Source organism: Scleropages formosus, chromosome 8, assembly GCF_900964775.1.
Source record: "Scleropages formosus chromosome 8, fSclFor1.1, whole genome shotgun sequence".
In the NCBI taxonomy this organism is placed as follows: domain Eukaryota; kingdom Metazoa; phylum Chordata; class Actinopteri; order Osteoglossiformes; family Osteoglossidae; genus Scleropages; species Scleropages formosus.
Genome location: NC_041813.1, coordinates 17,186,859 through 17,204,507, shown reverse-complemented (window position 1 = coordinate 17,204,507; position 17,649 = coordinate 17,186,859). Strand labels below are relative to the sequence as shown.

The 17,649-nt window shown below is 40.5% G+C and overlaps 3 protein-coding genes across 3 annotated transcripts; all 3 read left to right on the top strand.

Annotated features, from left to right (window-relative positions):
* Positions 1-1,679: 1,679 nt before the first annotated feature.
* LOC108938850 (scavenger receptor cysteine-rich type 1 protein M130-like) lies at positions 1,680-3,463 on the top strand (the record flags this gene model as incomplete). Its single annotated transcript, XM_029254131.1, has 3 exons — positions 1,680-1,735; positions 2,772-3,083; positions 3,273-3,463. Coding segments are annotated over exons 1-3 (546 nt in total), but the record flags the coding sequence as incomplete, so codon positions are not given.
* A 574-nt stretch (positions 3,464-4,037) lies between these two features.
* On the top strand, positions 4,038-8,499 carry LOC114911065 (antigen WC1.1-like). The gene is made up of 11 exons (XM_029254130.1): positions 4,038-4,053; positions 4,216-4,536; positions 4,645-4,947; positions 5,042-5,113; positions 5,747-6,058; positions 6,202-6,366; positions 6,579-6,665; positions 7,425-7,493; positions 7,629-7,706; positions 8,136-8,261; positions 8,381-8,499. Exons 1-11 carry the CDS (start codon positions 4,038-4,040, stop codon positions 8,497-8,499), a joined length of 1,668 nt encoding a protein of 555 aa, XP_029109963.1.
* Positions 8,500-12,018: 3,519 nt separating this feature from the next.
* On the top strand, positions 12,019-17,397 carry LOC114911064 (deleted in malignant brain tumors 1 protein-like). The gene is made up of 4 exons (XM_029254129.1): positions 12,019-12,131; positions 14,270-14,602; positions 17,175-17,300; positions 17,393-17,397. Exons 1-4 carry the CDS (start codon positions 12,074-12,076, stop codon positions 17,395-17,397), a joined length of 522 nt encoding a protein of 173 aa, XP_029109962.1. The 5' UTR covers positions 12,019-12,073.
* Positions 17,398-17,649: the final 252 nt, after the last annotated feature.

The following is a 17,649-nucleotide window of genomic DNA, read 5'->3' as shown; positions in this document are numbered from 1 at the left end:
TCCTGGGCTACAGTGTGTGATGCTGACTTTGACTGGCAGGATGCTCAGGTGGTCTGTAGGGAGCTGGACTGTGGAAATCCTTCAGCTCTACTCAAGGTGTCTCACTTTGGTCAAGGTGAAGGTTCCATCTGGTCTAAACACTTCCAGTGTGAAGGTGATGAGTCCTTCCTACATCAGTGTCTCACCGCAGACAGACCAGAGCAGAACTGCACACATGGCAGTGACGTGGGATTGATTTGTACAGGTGAGTTTTTAATACTTGAATACTTACTTTACTTCATCACCATGTAATGTTCATAACACTCTTACTGTTATGACCTTGTATGATCCTTTAGCTTTCTGACATCACAATTCATTCAGCAGAAATGTTTGTGAAAATCTCATTTTATCTGTAATTAAAAGTCAGAAGTAATCCTTTTAGTTTTTATAATAATTTAATTGAATTAATATAAACTTAACATATTCCAAATACTCAATTCCAAATCCAAGACTTTAAAGTTTATGAAACCTGCATTATGTTGTACTTTTTTCAAAAAAAGAACATTTCAAAGACTTCAAACTTGGTACCTGAATGACATTTTTCAGTAAAGTTGGACTCTCCTCTACACAGCTTTAATGGTTGTGTCAGCTAAACTCCCAGCTAAACTCCCAGCCTTCACACGACTCTGAAGACAAGTGTTTATTTTGCCCACAGGTTTAATGGTTTTAGGCAAGGGGTGAAACTAAGGGCATAAAAATGAATATACAGTATATGTATAACCCATGTTCACATAAGCATACAAACCATAATGCATCACAACTGGACTAATCTAATGTACAAAGTAAATATGCATTACTTAAAATAATCCTCAGAGAGTCACTCTGATTTATCAAACATTAGCAGACAATTTTTACAGTATTTCCGTAAGACAACACCATCAATAACGATTAACATAACGACTCAAAATTATAACATCTCGTGACAAAATAGAGACTACAACATTTATAAAGTGAAACTGAATGAAAACATACAGGCGATGCTGTTGCAGGGTTGAGGATAGAAAGAAGTTCACCATGTGCATTGATGATAACAACAGAACTACTTCCTGTCAAAGAAGAAGCGTAAAAGTCTGAGTAATGCGTAAAATATACAATAAACCACCAGTAGATGGAATCAGCTCACATTTTGCCTACTACAAACATGAAAAACAATTTACGTCTAAATACATTCAATATTTGCTCAAACAGAATCATAATTAATTTACCAATAACTTCACTGTAACAGCACAACAGTTGTGAGTTCAGTAATGCACGAGTACAGTACACCGGTAGTAGTAGTTTCCTCAGAGGGAAAATTTTTCATTCCTGTTGACAGCGTGTACATTGAGGACTGTGTTTCAGAGAGTGACTCTCTACCTTGTCTTTCTAGGACCTGAAGAAGAAAGGCTGATGAATGGAGGCAGTCCCTGTGCAGGGACATTGCAGTTCTATCGTTGGGGACAGTGGTGGCCAATACGTCCAGTATCTGCTGATATAAATCGGGTTCTAAATCCATGCGCAGTGGTGGGCAGACAGCTGGGCTGTGGACCTTTGGAATTCCCTGGTGGACCAGAATATGAAGTAGTTTTTGTAAAAAACATCTTAACTGTAGAAGATTTCTGCAAAGGGTTTGAATCGAAAGTGAGGGACTGTGAAAAAGATCTTTTCAATGAGATGGATTTCCCTTCCATGTATTTAGGGCAAATCACTTTCTCAGGTAGGGAACAGTATACATCAGAGTATACAACATTTTTCCCTGGTATCTTTTTTATAATTTCATTTTTACTGTTTGTAATGTAGGAGGGCTTGGTGGTGCAGTGGGTTGGACTGGGTCCTGCTTTCCAGTGGGTCTGGGGTTCAAGTCCCACATGGGGTGCCTTGTGACGGACTGGTGTCTCGTCCTGGGTGTGTCCTCTCCCCCTCCAGCTTTACACCCTGTGTCGCCAGGGTAGGCTCCTGCTCCCTGCGACCCCATATGGGACAGGCGGTTCAGAAAGTGTATGTGTAATTTTTCAACCCCACTTTTTTCTTTAATAGGTCATTACTTCCTCCCAAAAGCATCCTCATTCCTCAGTCTATTAATCACACCAAATGTCAGTTCTCAGAAGAATAAAATGTTCTCTTAGTAGTTAAAAAAAAAGTTTTACACAATTTTTCTGTCAAATTTCACAGACAAAAAACGAACAATTATGTTAAATTTACAAAATACACACACACGCATTTTCAGAACCGCTTGTCCCTTACGAGGAACCGGAGCCTACCCGGCAACACAGGGCGTAAGGCCGGAGGGGGAAGGGGACACACCCCGGACGGGACGCCAGTCCGCCTCAAGGCACCCCAAGCGGGACTTGAACCCCAGACCCACCGGAGAACAAGACTGCGGTCCAACCCACTGCGCCACCGCACCCCCTTAATTTACAAAATAATTTAAAGAAACTTATATATACAAAAGATCACTGAAAGAATTTATTTTAATGATTATTTGCACATTTCTCTACCTGCGGTATCACAGAGCAGTTTATCGATGACTGTAATACATTTACATGATTTTTACATTTATTTAGCAGATGCTTTTCTCCAAAGCGACGTACATCTCAGAGAATAATAGTGAAGCGAAGAAAGCTGTTTTTTCGATGATGAAAACACTGATAATTCTAATTTCAGTAAAGAAAGTACTGTAACTTTCAAATAAAAATTTTTATTTTTATATTGAAATGTATCATATGAGCAAGTAATTCTCTTTCTTACATCAGGTCATCGAGGGATTCGGCTAAGAGGAGGAACTCAGTCTTGCTCTGGGAGACTGGAAGTTCAACATGGAAAGATCTGGGGAACAGTGTGTGATGCTGACTTTGACTGGCAGGATGCTGAGGTGGTCTGTAGGTCCCTGGACTGTGGGGAACCTGCAGAGGTGGTGGGGACATCCAGATTTGGTCGAGGAGAGGGACAAGTGTGGGCCGAGGAGTTTCAGTGTCGAGGAAACGAGTCTCATCTTGTGTTTTGTCCAAAAGCAGCACACAATCAGAGTTGTGCCCATGACAAAGATGTTGGACTGGTGTGTTTTGGTAAGGTCTTCCTTCTCTGACATCATTGTAAATATTAGCTTTTACATTACGTTTGCTAAAACACATGAAAAATAAAAATCAAATTTAACAAGGTCCTCAGTGTTGTGCTTTACTAGAGTACAGCAATAGTAAGAGTGATCTAGCAAAAAAGAACAACTGCCTGAATTTAACTCATTCTGGTGTTCACAGGGTACACAGGCCTTAGGCTAATGAATGGTCCTGACCGGTGCTCTGGTAGAGTACAGCTGAGATACAGTGGAAAATGGGGGACTGTGTGTAATGAATCATGGGATATGAGGGCCTCTGATGTCCTCTGCCATCAACTGAAGTGCGGTCATGCTGTGGGACAGGCCTGGTTTGGGGAAGGAAGTGGTCCCATCTGGCCTGATGTATTTCAGTGCCATGGGAACGAGACTCGACTCTCCCAGTGTGCTGTGTCCCCATGGAGTCGGGCAGCCTGCTCTCATGGACAGGATGTAGGAGTGATCTGCTCTGGTGAGGACCTACAGGTTAAATGAAGCTGAGACAACTGAAGTGGATGGATATTCAATGAAATTATAAAAGCACATACATGCCCAGCCCATATCAAATGATTCAGAGACATGTCGCCTTCATTTTTACAGGTTCGTCTCTGTCCCTTTCAGTTGGGGGAGTCAGGCTGCTGTCAGGGGGGAGTGACTGTGAGGGCTGGGTGGAGGTCTTCTATAACCAGACGTGGTGGAGGATCCACAAGAAGTCCTGGAGCTTCACAGATAGTTCCGTTGTCTGCAGACAGCTCGGCTGTGGCTCTGCAGCGAAGGTCCGTCCATCTGGGGCAGGTGAAGGTGACAGGTGTGTGACGGGATTCCAGTGTTCAGGAACGGAGGCTCATCTGGGGACCTGCAGCTCTCCACAAATACTCACCTGCAAACCCAGAGACCAGGTGTTCATAATCTGCACCAGTGAGTGTTCCCAATGAGATCTGATTTCTGTATTGTCATTTAACAGATCATATTCAAACCTGATCAGTACAATTTAATGTCAGTTGACTGTGATCTAGGAAAGCAACTGTTCTGACTAGTTGCTATTTTTACAATCCTGAAGCGCTTCAGCTGAAGTCAAGTCAGTTTCCTCACACTGTCTGCTCCTGTAGACCACAGATCTCTCCGGCTGATGGGGGGTGGTGGAGAGTGTGCCGGGAGGCTGGAGGTTTTCCACGGGGGCTCCTGGGGTACAGTGTGTGATGACTCCTGGGGTCCGGCAGAAGCTCAGGTAGCTTGCAGACAGCTGCGATGTGGGACAGCCCTCAAAGGGCAGAACCCGATACCAGCCTACTTTGGCCCAGGATCTGGACCCATCTGGCTTGGGCGACTGGGCTGTACAGGAAGCGAGTTGTCCCTGTGGGACTGTCCCTCAGCACGGTTTGAGCAGCAAGACTGTGGTCACAAGGAGGACGTGGGGGTTGTGTGCTCAGGTACAGGATAGGAGAGATTTTATTTTCTTTATCCTCATCTTATCTACTGGATAAGCCCATGATGACAATATTCCTGGTTCAGCCTTCTCTTCTCCCTTTCATGCTCAGAGCACAAGCTTCTGCGTTTGTCTGAGGGCTGCTCTGGCCATACAGAGGTCTACTACAATGGAAGCTGGAGAAGCGGGTGCTTTAATTACATGGAAAAGACCACAGCAGCAGTGATCTGTCATCAGCTCGGCTGTGGAGACAAGGGGACAGTCGATGAGACAATCTCCAGGCTCAGTCCTGAACCTACAGGAGATGATGGTCTCAAATGTCGCCCCCATGACTCCTCACTGTGGCAGTGTCCATTTTCACCATGGGGGCAGAACACTTGTACTGATCGCAAGATGGCTAAGATACACTGCTCAGGTGAACTTGACAGTAAGCCCACATACAGTAGTATATTGATGTATTTCTTCATACATTATTCATAAATTGTCTTCCTCTTCAATTTCCTTTGCAGAAGCCGATAAGGTTAATTCCCCTTTGGACTTCACTGACTGTGGCTCTTCCACTTACAAGAGTTCATGTTCAGGTAAGATTGTGAAGAGAAAAATCTTGACAGTAGTCTTTTTTACGGAGCGGCAATGTTTCATATATGACTTCAGTGAATGAATGAATGAATGAATGAATGAACTGGTGTGTCTTTAGAAGAATAAAAATTTAAAATTTCTGCATAGAATTTTAGTGTCTTAAACAATAAATCCTTGTGGTCCCATGAATGAAAAGAATAGTCAGTTCAACCACAACACACATTTTAATCACACAATTTAAATAAACAGAGGAAGAAAACATAAGCTGTTATAGAGCAACTTGAAAGAAACAAAAATCTTTATTTCACTATTTTAAGGGTATTGTCATTATTTTCTAATGCATTGTTTTCATAGGTTTCAAACTATTTGAAAATGGTATGAATCTTTAGTAATTAATGATTAGTGGGTTGTAATTTGTTCTGCCCCAGCCATATTTTCCCCTTGAAAATATGTTTATTGGTATTTATACATGTTTATTCTAACTGGCATGACATGGTGTTTCTTAGGAACACAGCTGTCAAATTAAAGCAGAAGAGAGGAGGATCACACGTGCTGACTATATGTACTGGAAGTGTTGGATAAATGTGATCAACTCATTTCTTGCTTGGCTAACATGAGTCTCCCCCCTCTGCTAGGCCACTTGCCCCTGAGACTCATGGGGGGTACAGACACTTGCTCCGGCAGGGTAGAGGTGTACCATAATGGCTCTTGGGGGACCGTATGCAATCATTTTTGGGACCTGGACGATGCTGCAGTGGTGTGCAGGCAGCTGGGATGTGGAGCGGCCCTCAGGGCAGAAAGGGAGGACAGTTTCAAGAAGGGAGATGGTGTCATCTGGCTGGATGAGGTGAACTGCAGGGGCAGTGAGCGCTATCTGTGGCACTGTTCTTTTTCAGTGCAGCAGAGCAGCTGCTCACACAAGCAGGATGCTGGGGTTACCTGTGCAGGTAAATCTGGGAGGGACATGAACCCCTGATTATCACACTGACTGTAATACTCTTAATACCACTGATGCTGTTTCGTGTATTTATCAGTTGTGGATGATATTGTTAGTATCCTGAAGAAGACTTTGTTTAAACCCCCATTCAAGGTGGAGCTATAACTGCCCCACTAGTGACTGGACCTCCCAAAGACCTTCAGTCCACAACACACCAGTCTGTCCCAGCAGTGTCCTCTGTGGTTCTTGGGTGCCTGATCTCACTTCTTCTGTTACTGTTGGCTGGACTGATGTATAAGAACTGGGTGATGAGGAAAGGTAGGAAGTTAGTTAGTTAGTTAAAAAAATAATCTATGCTTATACATTCAGTATATGGATTTGTGATATAATCTGGACACTTTCAACAGTACAATGCGTATATGAAGTTGAATTATAGCAAGATGAAAAAGAGTAACAATTCTGCATTTATTTTTGCTTGAGCAAAACAATGTGCTTCTCGTAGTTCTTATGCTGCTCCACATTCTCTGTAGAACTCATCAAGAGTGAACACGACCGACTAGATCCAGCCATCTATGAGGAGATTGATAACAAATATACTATCCAAGCGACAGAGCAAGGTAAGGTTAAAGGACCTTTTCAACCCCCGAATAAGTATGATCGCATTTTATAGTCACTACAGAAGAGGAAATAAATGTAGAGAAGATACAGACAGCTGTGGAAAATTTAAAAAACTGGACTGTAAGAGTGTCTGATTTGTGAAGACACAACAACACATGAAAAGTATATCTTCCAGCCTCAAAATATATTGATGCAGGTATTAGAACACCTTGACTACAGGAAATAGTATAGTAAATGCAGCTTTTTGTGGCCAAGGAAACATAGTTAGCTTTGTAACATTCTTTACTTTGTCCTAATTTTCAGTAATTTGGGTTACATGAGGCACCAATATCTCTAAACATTCAATAATCCAGTGTGCTGCACAATTAAAGTATTTTTTGGGAAGAAATATTTAATGGTCTGTCAGTAAAAGGTGAGTTACTAGGTGGTACTTTTGGCTTTTCTCATCATCATTTTATTTAGTAGGGTGTCTAGATCAACCACTGTAGCACACACACACACACTATCTGAAGCTGCTTGTCCCAAGTGGGGGTCGCGGCAAGCTGGAGCCTAACCTGGCAAAACAGGGCGTAAAGCTAGAGAGGGAGGGAGGGAACACAGCCAGGATGGGACGCCAGTCCATCACAACGTACCCCAAGCAGAACTCAAACCCCCCACCCACCAGAGAGCAAGCACAGCTCAAACCCGCTGCGCCACTGCACCCCCACTAACAAAAACAGGCAAAACAATAAATGAACTAAGACCTTCTCTTTTGTAAGGTGATGTGCTGGACGAGCTGCCCTTAGACTATGAAGAGGTTGGGGAAACTGAAGGAGACTATCTGTTAGGTAAGCTATGGGTGTCTTTTAAATATCATATGGATTTAAAAACAATTTCGCTAAATTTTAAGCACTTCAGTTTTAGCATATTTTCAAGAACATAAACCTGCTGTTTGAAATCTGCATCTGTGGCTGTTTATTTAGATAAGAGAAAGACTGAAGGTAGTCCAGAAGATCACGGTAATGCCTCTATGCCAAAGAAGATCCAAGAAACACAGTCAGGTTGGATTTGCCCTTTGCTCTACACTTGTGTCTTTTTATCAGGATTTTTGTTTCAAGAATGTTGGTTAACTATTATATTTGTTTTAGCATCCTATAAAAATATAATACTCTTTCCAAGTTGGTATGATGGTACTGAGTCTCCAGAGACATCTGTTTGTAAAAACCCTTTTTGAACAGTGTATATGTATTTATCACTATGCTACTGGTGTCTAAGATAGTTCTGTGTGAGGGAAACTGATTTTCAGTACAATGATTAGCTGAAATTTAAAGACAATTTTCTAAGGGGGGTCCTGTAAAGAGAATTTTATGTCGACATGGGGCCTAGAAATGGTTATGCAGCTCTCCTTGAGATTTTGGTCCAATTTTTTTAACATCAGAGTTAGAAATGCTGTGAAAGTCCCACATATTCTCTTCTGATGATTTTCACAGTAGATACACTGGAGTACTACAATGATTCCCCTGCACATCAGAAGCTTGAATATGATGATGTCGCAGTTGACCAGACCAGTGACTATGACGATGTTGCTGTGGAGCAAAGCCTAAAGTCTCAGTTAGGTAAGTTGATGTAAAACTGAAATTATTCACCCTTTCAAGATCACTGATGTTGCTCAGGAAATTACATTATCTATTATGCAAACCACTTTTGCAGTTCAAACCATATGAATCTCTTACAGATCTCTATCCAAATAATCCTACAGGACACAGAACTATTCCAACATCACTGACCCATGATGGAAGACTCCCTGAAGCTGACAGCACTGACTATGATGATGTAGGAGAGGAGCCTCTGTAAGAAGGAGAACATGAAGGGACTGACAGGATAGTGTTGAAAAACCTGCTGACAGTTGTGTTTGATAATGTTCTATTGTTCTTGAAGTGTTTGAATATTTGCTTAGTCTTCAAATATTGTTTTATTTTACCAGTTTCCTTCAGAAAATGGCTAATGATTTAGTTTTTAACCATGAAAATTGAATTTTTCTGTAAATGAAGTTTTTTTATTTTCTCTGGCATTCTCTTTTTTGTGTGAGAGCATTTAGACACCATAAAGCTTCTGAAGTTGGTATGAAGTACATGGTTGTCTTTTTTTGGCTTCAAATTTAATATACAAATTTCTAACAGGTATCTAACTGTGTATGTGAAAATAAGAAATAAAAATGTGAGCTGCTGTCATTTCTAGAGCTGTAATACTGAATTTACAAACATGTTGCTTCCTTGATACCAAAGGAAGGAGGGAGGGTGAGGCAGGGTAGCACTAGGCAGCCCATGTTAAAAAAAATAGAATGAAAGTTAAAGAAGCAGTTTTTTCTGTTTAAGATGGTTTCCCGACCACAGGATAATTACATTGCATTGTCTATAACTGCTCATTCGAAGCTGGAACCCACCTGATAATGTGCGGCTGGGAGGGGGCAGGGGGTGTGAGGACGACACAGCCTGGGTGGGATACCCGTCCACTGCAAGGCACCCCAGGCAGGGCTTGAACCTCAGACCCACCACACACCAGCCACGCCACTGCACCCTGCCCCCTCACGGGTTAGTGCAGTTATATTGTTACACAGTCTGTGAGTAGTACACAAGATGGTGCAAGAAGTGTTTGAGAAGCCTGAATGACTGGCAACAGCTTAGAAATAAAATCAGCTTGTTGTAGTGTTATCAGCCCACACACCTTATTCACCGTGGTGACTTACACTGCTAGATACACTACTTACAAAGGGTCACTCATCCATACATCAGTGGAACACACTGTCTCGCTGTCACTCACACACTGTGGATGAACCTGAACAGCATGTCTTTGGACCGTAGGAGCACCCGGGGAAACCCACACTGACACAGGGAGAACATGCAAACTTTGCACCCGGGTGCTGTGAGACAGCAGCGCTGCTGTTTATATGCAGTTATTCCATTTGGCTTGTTTGATGCACCAGTTTTATTACAGATTCAGTAATCACATGTTATCCAGGTTGAAATGTTTATAGGGAACATGATAAATCAAGGTTGATGCTCTTAGTGATGTACCCTCAGGTACTAGTAATGTGCTATGTTTATTTTCTTGGATATTTGATGAAATTGCTGAGGTAAACACTGTAGTAAAAGAGAAAATGAGTGAAAGGCAATAGGTAGAATTAAGCTTTATTCTGGTGACAGTTTGGTGAACTCTTGATGAGATACCTTCATTTTACGAAAGTATAGAAGAAACTGAGATATTGAACTACACTTTGATATGAAAGCACAAAAATATAGGTTAGGCGGATGGGACGGTGCTGCTAAGCAGCATAAGATGGTAAATTCTCTACTGAATATACTACTTGAATTCAAGGAACTGAATTCAGTCATCAAGTTATATTTATTTAAGAAGCTGGTGATTTCTCCAGATTCGATTTGTTAAGCTGTTTCTGAGTGACCTGAGCATTTGCAAAGGGACTCAATGAACAAGGTTTTATGCATAACGGAATGTAACTCATTAGGAGAGGAACATTTTTCAGCCTTTACTAGTAGCATAGTGATTAGTGCTGCTGATTTTGGACCCAAAGGTTGCAGGTTTTAGTCTCATGTGAAGCTGTAGTAGCCTTGAGCAAGGTACTTACCCTGAGCTGCTACAGTAGAAATACCCAGCTGTTTAAATGGGTAAATAATTGTAAGTTGCTTTGAAGAAAAGCATCTGCAAAATGAATAAATGTATTACAGTTTCAACTGTCAAACATTTTGAGGAGCAATTTAAGCTTAGTATTGCGCTCAGAGGTACTACAGTAGGATTCAGACCAAGGGCATTTTAAGTGCAAGGCAGCAATACACTACCTGCTGCTTTAACAGGTGCAACATCTGTGGTGGAATCTGTTTTGTGGTTATGCTATACGACTGAATACGGTAATGACGTAGGAGCTTACAGACTAGCTGTGGGGGAGTTTTTCTTGTTTTTTTTTCTAGAATCTTGCATGTGGTATAAGGCACATTTCAGCTTGTTTATTAAGAAAACTTGTTGATTTGTTGAAATTGATTTGGAGTGAATCCTGGGGAATCTTTAAGCTGGCAAATCTTTTAAAATGCTTCCATGAGATCATCCAAGCAAGGAGAAAGGTGAGCTTTGAGAACACAGCAACCACAGAATGATCACAATATAACACACTGCAGTGCAGTAATTAGACATCAACCTGAACTGTTCAAGTATGTAGTTATTCTCTTTGGGTTGCATTGGACACCAGCATCACTTAGCATTAGATTTGAAATGCAGTGAAGGATTTATGGGGAAGACGTAATGAGAAGAGAATTCACAGTGGCAGTTATTTCCTCCAGCTTCTCAAAATAATTCGTATTCAAAAAATTGTTGTTTAATTTTCATTTACATTCATAGAAAAACGAAATAACTTTTCTGCAAACTGTTGGTTGTTTGTTTGGAAAATGTTTTTTATTTACCCTTTCTATTAAAGCTACTTTGGATGACAGAAGCTTGCAGTCATATGACAGAGGTTTAAGTCCATATGTATTCCCGCTGTGAGGGATTATAGTCTTATGCTGTACATGTTAGTTTACCACAGCTATCTACACGCACATGAGAAGATGAAGGGTAAAAATGTGAGCTGCCATACTTCCAAGAGCCTGGCGATGAAATACTGAGATAATGAATCGTGCATCGTGCAGGTGTGATATGAAAGGAATGGGGGAGATCGCGTAATGCTCAGTAACAAGACACAGTGCAACAAGATGAATAGGATGACAGGTCATTGAACAGTCTGTAAAAGCACTGCCAGAGACCACCAGAAGTACGCACACACACACACACACACACTTTCTGAACCGCTTGTCCCATACGGGGTCACAGGGACAGACGTCTGTAATTATCTTCAAATTATTGACAGGGAATTATGGGAAGGTTGAATGAAAACACCAGACACATATGTTCAATTGCTGTAGTGTCTCAGACACAAAGAAAATAGTTAGAAGAAGACTCCTACATTCCACACTTCATTTTTTAAATACAGTTGTACTTTTTTCGCAATATACAGCCCATTCCTTTCTTTTTTCCATTCGTTTGCAGCTACTGCCTCTGTCACAAACACATTTCTCTTTTCCCCTCTGTGTGTTTCCTCATTATCTGTGTTGTAGGAGGTGTCCACATTGTTATATTTTTTGGCAGATTTGGTAAAATGAATCATGGTACTTTTTCATTTGCTGTTATACCTGTGTGAGGGTTGAGAGCATTTCCTGCCCTGTGTCTAATAAGGTAAAACTCAGTGCGATTGGTGGCGTCAGGTTCGGCTGTGTCTTCATTTAAGTGTTGTAACACTGAGCAGCACCTCAGTTTCTCTGAGAGCTGTGGGTGAAGGTTGGTGTCTCCACATCACACAGAACAGTGCTTGTGTGCTCTGCCAACTATGTGGAGCTGTTTGCTTCTCCGTTTCCTCCCTGTGATTCTTCTGCTTTCTTCAGCAGGTAGGAGCTCTGGTTTGGTTTCTTGAGTCTGATGTAGGCATGGGTTCTGGTCAAGAGCATGGGTCAAGTCTGGAAAGCATGCATGTAGTGACAGGACCACGGACAAGGTCTACGGGAACATTTAGTCAAGTCAGGTCTTTGGAAATGTGGTGTTTTTTTCTCAATAAAATTAATTAAATTAAAGGTTAATTAAAGTTAAAGATCTTTTCAAAATTGTAGTTGACTTCTGCCAAAAGTAAGGTGAGAAAAGTAATATTGCAATAACAACGGCTTGTTCTTCTTTTCTTGATAAGAGTGCTAAATTAAATCTTTTCTATCATTCAGATAAATGATATTTCAACCTACAAGCATCTCCACGCCTTTCTAGTGCACATCATATACTGTATTGCTGTAAAAACTTTTTAAATAACTGAAATTTATAAAATAGGGGATTTTTTTATTCTTTGCATTGTTGGATTATTTTTTGTAGCAATTCGTATAAGTTACAGTCCTGCCCATAGAGAATCTTTGTAAACAATTTGGAATGCATTCATTAAGGTAATATATATGTGGTTATTTCTTGAACCACTGAAATGTCACCACAGGACTCTTATACTTCGTACTTTTTCCTTCATCAATCTTATTAAATTGTCGTTTCTATTCGACTATCTTCTGTCACTCATTCCATTTCTTGTTGTGTGGTTCTTTGTCTCAGAAGAATTTGTGTTTCTTTTCCGCTCCGATTCATCATTATAGGAATGTGCTTTTCAGTCGATGGAGGTGTCCGCAGAGGAAATAGTTGTGTATTTTGTATATATATGGTAAAATGTAGAGTGGCATCTTCTGATTAGCTGTTCCCTTGTTTGAGACTTGTGTGCATTTCCTGCCCTGTGTCTAATAAGGCAGAGTTCATCGTGATTGGTCGTGTCGGTGAGGGCTGTGTCTTCATTTAAGTGTTGAAACGTCGAGCAGCAGCTCAGTGTCTCTCAGCTCAGGGTGAAGATTGGTGTCTCTTCATCATACAGAACTGTGTTTGTCAGCCCCGTTACACCTGGGGACCTGTTTGTCTCCCCATTAGTGAAGTTCTTTTTGTGCAGCTGCCCTTAGTCTGTTCATTAAATCACAGGGCTCCAATAAATATTGGTAATAACTTCAAAACAATTCAACAGATGCATTTAGTGAAGACTGACTTGCACGTATGTAGATATTGCAGAAGTTCTGCACTGTTGACCACCTCTACCTCCAAATCTGGAATTTTGAATCTGTTGTGGAATAGGCTGAATGATATGTTTCTTGCCCTTAACTTGGACATTTTAAAAGAACGACTTCAAGAAATTCTGCGGGGATGTGCTAAAGGATGGAAGGGAAATCCTTGTCTCTGTTGTTGTTGTTTCTAGTCTGCAAGTGACTAAAGTTGTTGAATTAAAATGCAGCTTTAACTTTATAACTTTCTAGCCATATTGAAATAATTGAAATATGTCACTGTCATGTTTGGTCTTTTTCGTGCCAACACAGGTCAGTTTGACTCCTGTTCATATGATACAGTTCTATACCCAGGGAATATGTACATATATACTGTACATTTGAGTCACCCACTGCCCCACCCGTTTGAGGTCGAGAATCCAGTGGTATTAGATTTTTTGGTAACAAATGTATAACAAGAAAAACTTTATAATGGAGCTCTCATTTCTCTTAAAATATATTGCAATAAAATGTGATCACTTTTAGTGTACACCAGCTGTTCATATTACAAATGATCCGTTTTTGAAATACACAGAAACAACGAATTTTTCAAGGTAATTTATTTTTTTCTTCACTTGTCTGTTTCCTGAAATGTCCCTCTCTGGTGAAGTAAAAGCAACCTGTGTTTATTTGCAGAGCTGGCATTTTGCAGTCAAATTTACCAAAACTGAACAGAAGTCTGGTAGCACCTTAATACGACTCACTTCCACAGTATTTACAACTCTGGTGTTCATCATTATTGGTGATTAATAAAATGAGAAGAAAAAATGTTGCACATGTCTGTGGGATGAATTAGTGAACAGCTGAGACTGAACAAGAGTACACTTGCATCAAATGTCACTCTGTCTGATAGTCCAGGATTGTCTATAGTGCCTGTGAGAGTTTCTCTAAATACTGCCTGTCTTGTCTCTCTCCAGGACCTGAGGATGTAAGGCTGGTGAAGGGAGGCAGTCGCTGTGCTGGGACGGTGGAGGTGAATCGTGAGGGACAGTGGGGGACGGTAGTTAATTTTTACTGGGACATTAATGATGCTGCAGTGGTGTGTAGAGAGCTGGACTGTGGCTCTGCTATATCAGCACCTCGCAGAGCTCACTTTGGAGAAGGTTCTGGACAAGAGCTTCTTACAGAAGTTGCCTGCAATGGGACAGAATCTACACTGTCCATGTGTCAGTCTGAAAATGCAGATCAAATCAGAGCACTGGGTTTTATTCCAGCTCCTCACATATTTGATGCTGGAGTGATTTGTTCAGGTAGGTGACCTTTCATATCACACAAATTAAGACAACTGCCCCAAAAAAGATCCCAGAGTAAAGCAATGTCCACATTAAATGTTAAATGTAGAGATGTAATCGTTATTTCTAGTTATTTAATTTCTGCAACAATTTTTAATTTAAAATCAGCTTTTTATTAGGTTGTTTAAATACCTACACAATACGGCATACAGTTTGTAAGTACATCATGAAGTAACATTTAAGAGCAAAACATTGTACGATGCTAATGAAGTGTGGCAAGAACTGGTGATGGATGTCAGGGTTCTTCCAGTAGATGATTAAGTACCAGAGGTGAGTAATAACAAGTTGCTTTTATTTAACTCGTACTCAAGTAAAATTCACTAGAAATTGTACCTTTCAGAATAAAATCTGGACAGTGATTCTTTTTACTGCATGGTGGTGCAACGCTTTTTGTCTCAATGCATCTGAACGGTGTGAGAGAAGACGGGTTCGATCCTTGCTTAGGGATCTTCACAAGTACATTTGTAACAGAGGACTGTACTTTTACTCCATTGTGTTTGTCACCATCTTTTCATTATTTTTTAATTAAAAAAAATCAATAATGATTTAATTTTCATTCCTTCAAAACCGAGTCTATTAGAGAGAAACACAAGGTCTTATGTAGATTTCACTAGGTACTGTTTATTGTGAGTCACAGTTAAATTTATGATGGACAATTAAAGATGTGTCTTTACTGTCAGATGATTTCTTTTGTTGATTTCACTGGCCAAGTTTGCTAGCAGTGAGACCAATCAAAGTTGAGTCTTGATAAGTCATAGCTACCGTTGAGTTTAATCTCTTTTTGATTAAGAAAAGAGTTCATTCACCTAAGGAAATGACGTGTGAATTTAAATATGTTTAACATATAAAGAATATTTCTTTTAATGTATTGTGAAAATTTCAGACATCCCAAGTCTCCTGGAAATCAGTCTCAGTGTGATTCATAATCTCCCAGAAATGGTCCGTACTCCCACGTTTTTTTGTTGGTGATACCCCGTGCCAAAAGAAAACAAAAAAAAAAGATCAGCAATTAATTGAATTATATACCTGTGATTTTGTTCTGTGAAATGTGCCAGTCGCAAGTTTTCCCAAGAGGAATGACCCCCATCCTCTATTTTTAATTTTTTTCAATTTAGCTAATTATTTAATTATATTGACATCTTTTTTTTTTCCAAAGGAGGACTTCACTAGACTCGCCCGAATATTAGTTTTTCAAAGTTGGGATGTGTGGATTGAATAGTAAAAGAGTTAAACATGTTCTCTTGCTCACACAGGCATTGGCAATATACATATGCCACCCCATTATTTTTTTCTTATTCTTAATCTTTTTTCAAACTGTGTTTTTGTTTATTTTATGGAGAAACATGTTTTGCCCTTCATTGGTTCAGGAGACAATGCAATTAACCCAGGGAGTCTTTTCCAACTGTAACTAGGCAGCAGGTTTTGTCACAGAAAGAATGGGGTCTTTCATAAGCACACACACACAGGAAACCAGAGCCTACCCAGTAACACAGAGCACAAGGCTGGAGGGGACACACCCAGAACAGGACACCAGTCCATCACAAGGCACCCCAAGCAAGACTTGAACCCCAGACCCATGAAAGAGCAGGATTGGGGTCCAACCCACTGCACCACCACACCCCTTGTCACAAGCAAACAACTTAAAATCCTCTGTAAAAACCAACTGACCACGCACGTCCAAAAGCATCGGACCATTTTCCAGCAATGACAGGAGTTATTCTGACAAATTGTATTTTTAATGTACAGAGCAATCAACTTACAATAATTGATTGATTTGCAGTTTCTGATTCTGAAAATATCATTTGTAATATTCATGCCTATTAGCACCTGAAACATTTCTAAGTGGTCAGCCATAGCAATGAACCATTTACATAAGTACTTCTCTGTAATGTTATACACAATGTTTCTGAATTCAGTTTTTTTCTCTTTTTTATGAACAACACAAGGTCACAGTAACACACTGAACACTGAGAAATTGCAGATACATAAACCAAGGGCAAAAGGATCATATTATATCATTGGTGGCTTCACAAAAAGGTGTCAACAATGATTATTCTGCAAATAAAAATGATATATCCAGCACCCCTTTAGACAGCCAATTCAGGAGCCCAAAGTCCACAACTGAGTTATAGAATGATCAGTTATATAGCTCTGAGCCAGAACCAAATTCTTTCTTATGTGTTCAAGGAAATTTGTAGTAGTGTAATAACACTTTCAAAATTTTCTGCAAGAAGTTCTGTGAACAGCAGAAAAAAGACCTGACATACAAGACCACTTAGAAACATGTATGCTCATCTAAACATAGAAAGAGGTTCTTATGTTATTGAACAAAAAAGAGGTTTCAACCAAGGTAGAAGAGAGACAAGTACCTTCAGTCAGTTTTTGGAGGACAATTTTCTTTTACTTGAGGAGCTGAGAAATGGTGTCTGAATTCTCTACCCATATGTTAATTTATTGTTTAATTGTTGGACTGTCCTAGATAAAATAAAAAAGTCAAGTGAATACAATATTTTTCTGTCTCTTTCAACAGGTCGTCAAATGATTCGATTAATGGGTGGAGCTGATCGCTGCTCTGGGAGAGTGGAGGTGAAATTCAATCAGTCCTGGGCTACACTGTGTGATGTTGACTTTGACTGGCAGGATGCTCAGGTGGTCTGTAGGGAGCTGGACTGTGGGGGTCCTTCAGCTCTACAAAAGGGGTCTCACTTTGGTCGAGGTGAAGGTCCCATCTGGTCTCAACACTTCCAGTGTGAAGGTGATGAGTCCTTCCTGCATGAGTGTCTCACCACAGACAGACCAGAGCAGATCAGCACACATGGAGTACAACTGACTTGTAAAGGTAAATATTCAAATTTGAAAGTCTCAGAAAAAACACATTAGGGATCTGTAATTCCAAATGACTGTGTTTGAACCACAAATTCAAAGTACTAAATATAAATACCAAATCGGGGTGCGGTGGCACAGTGGGTTGGATCGGGTCCTGCTCTCCAGTGGGTTTGGGGTTC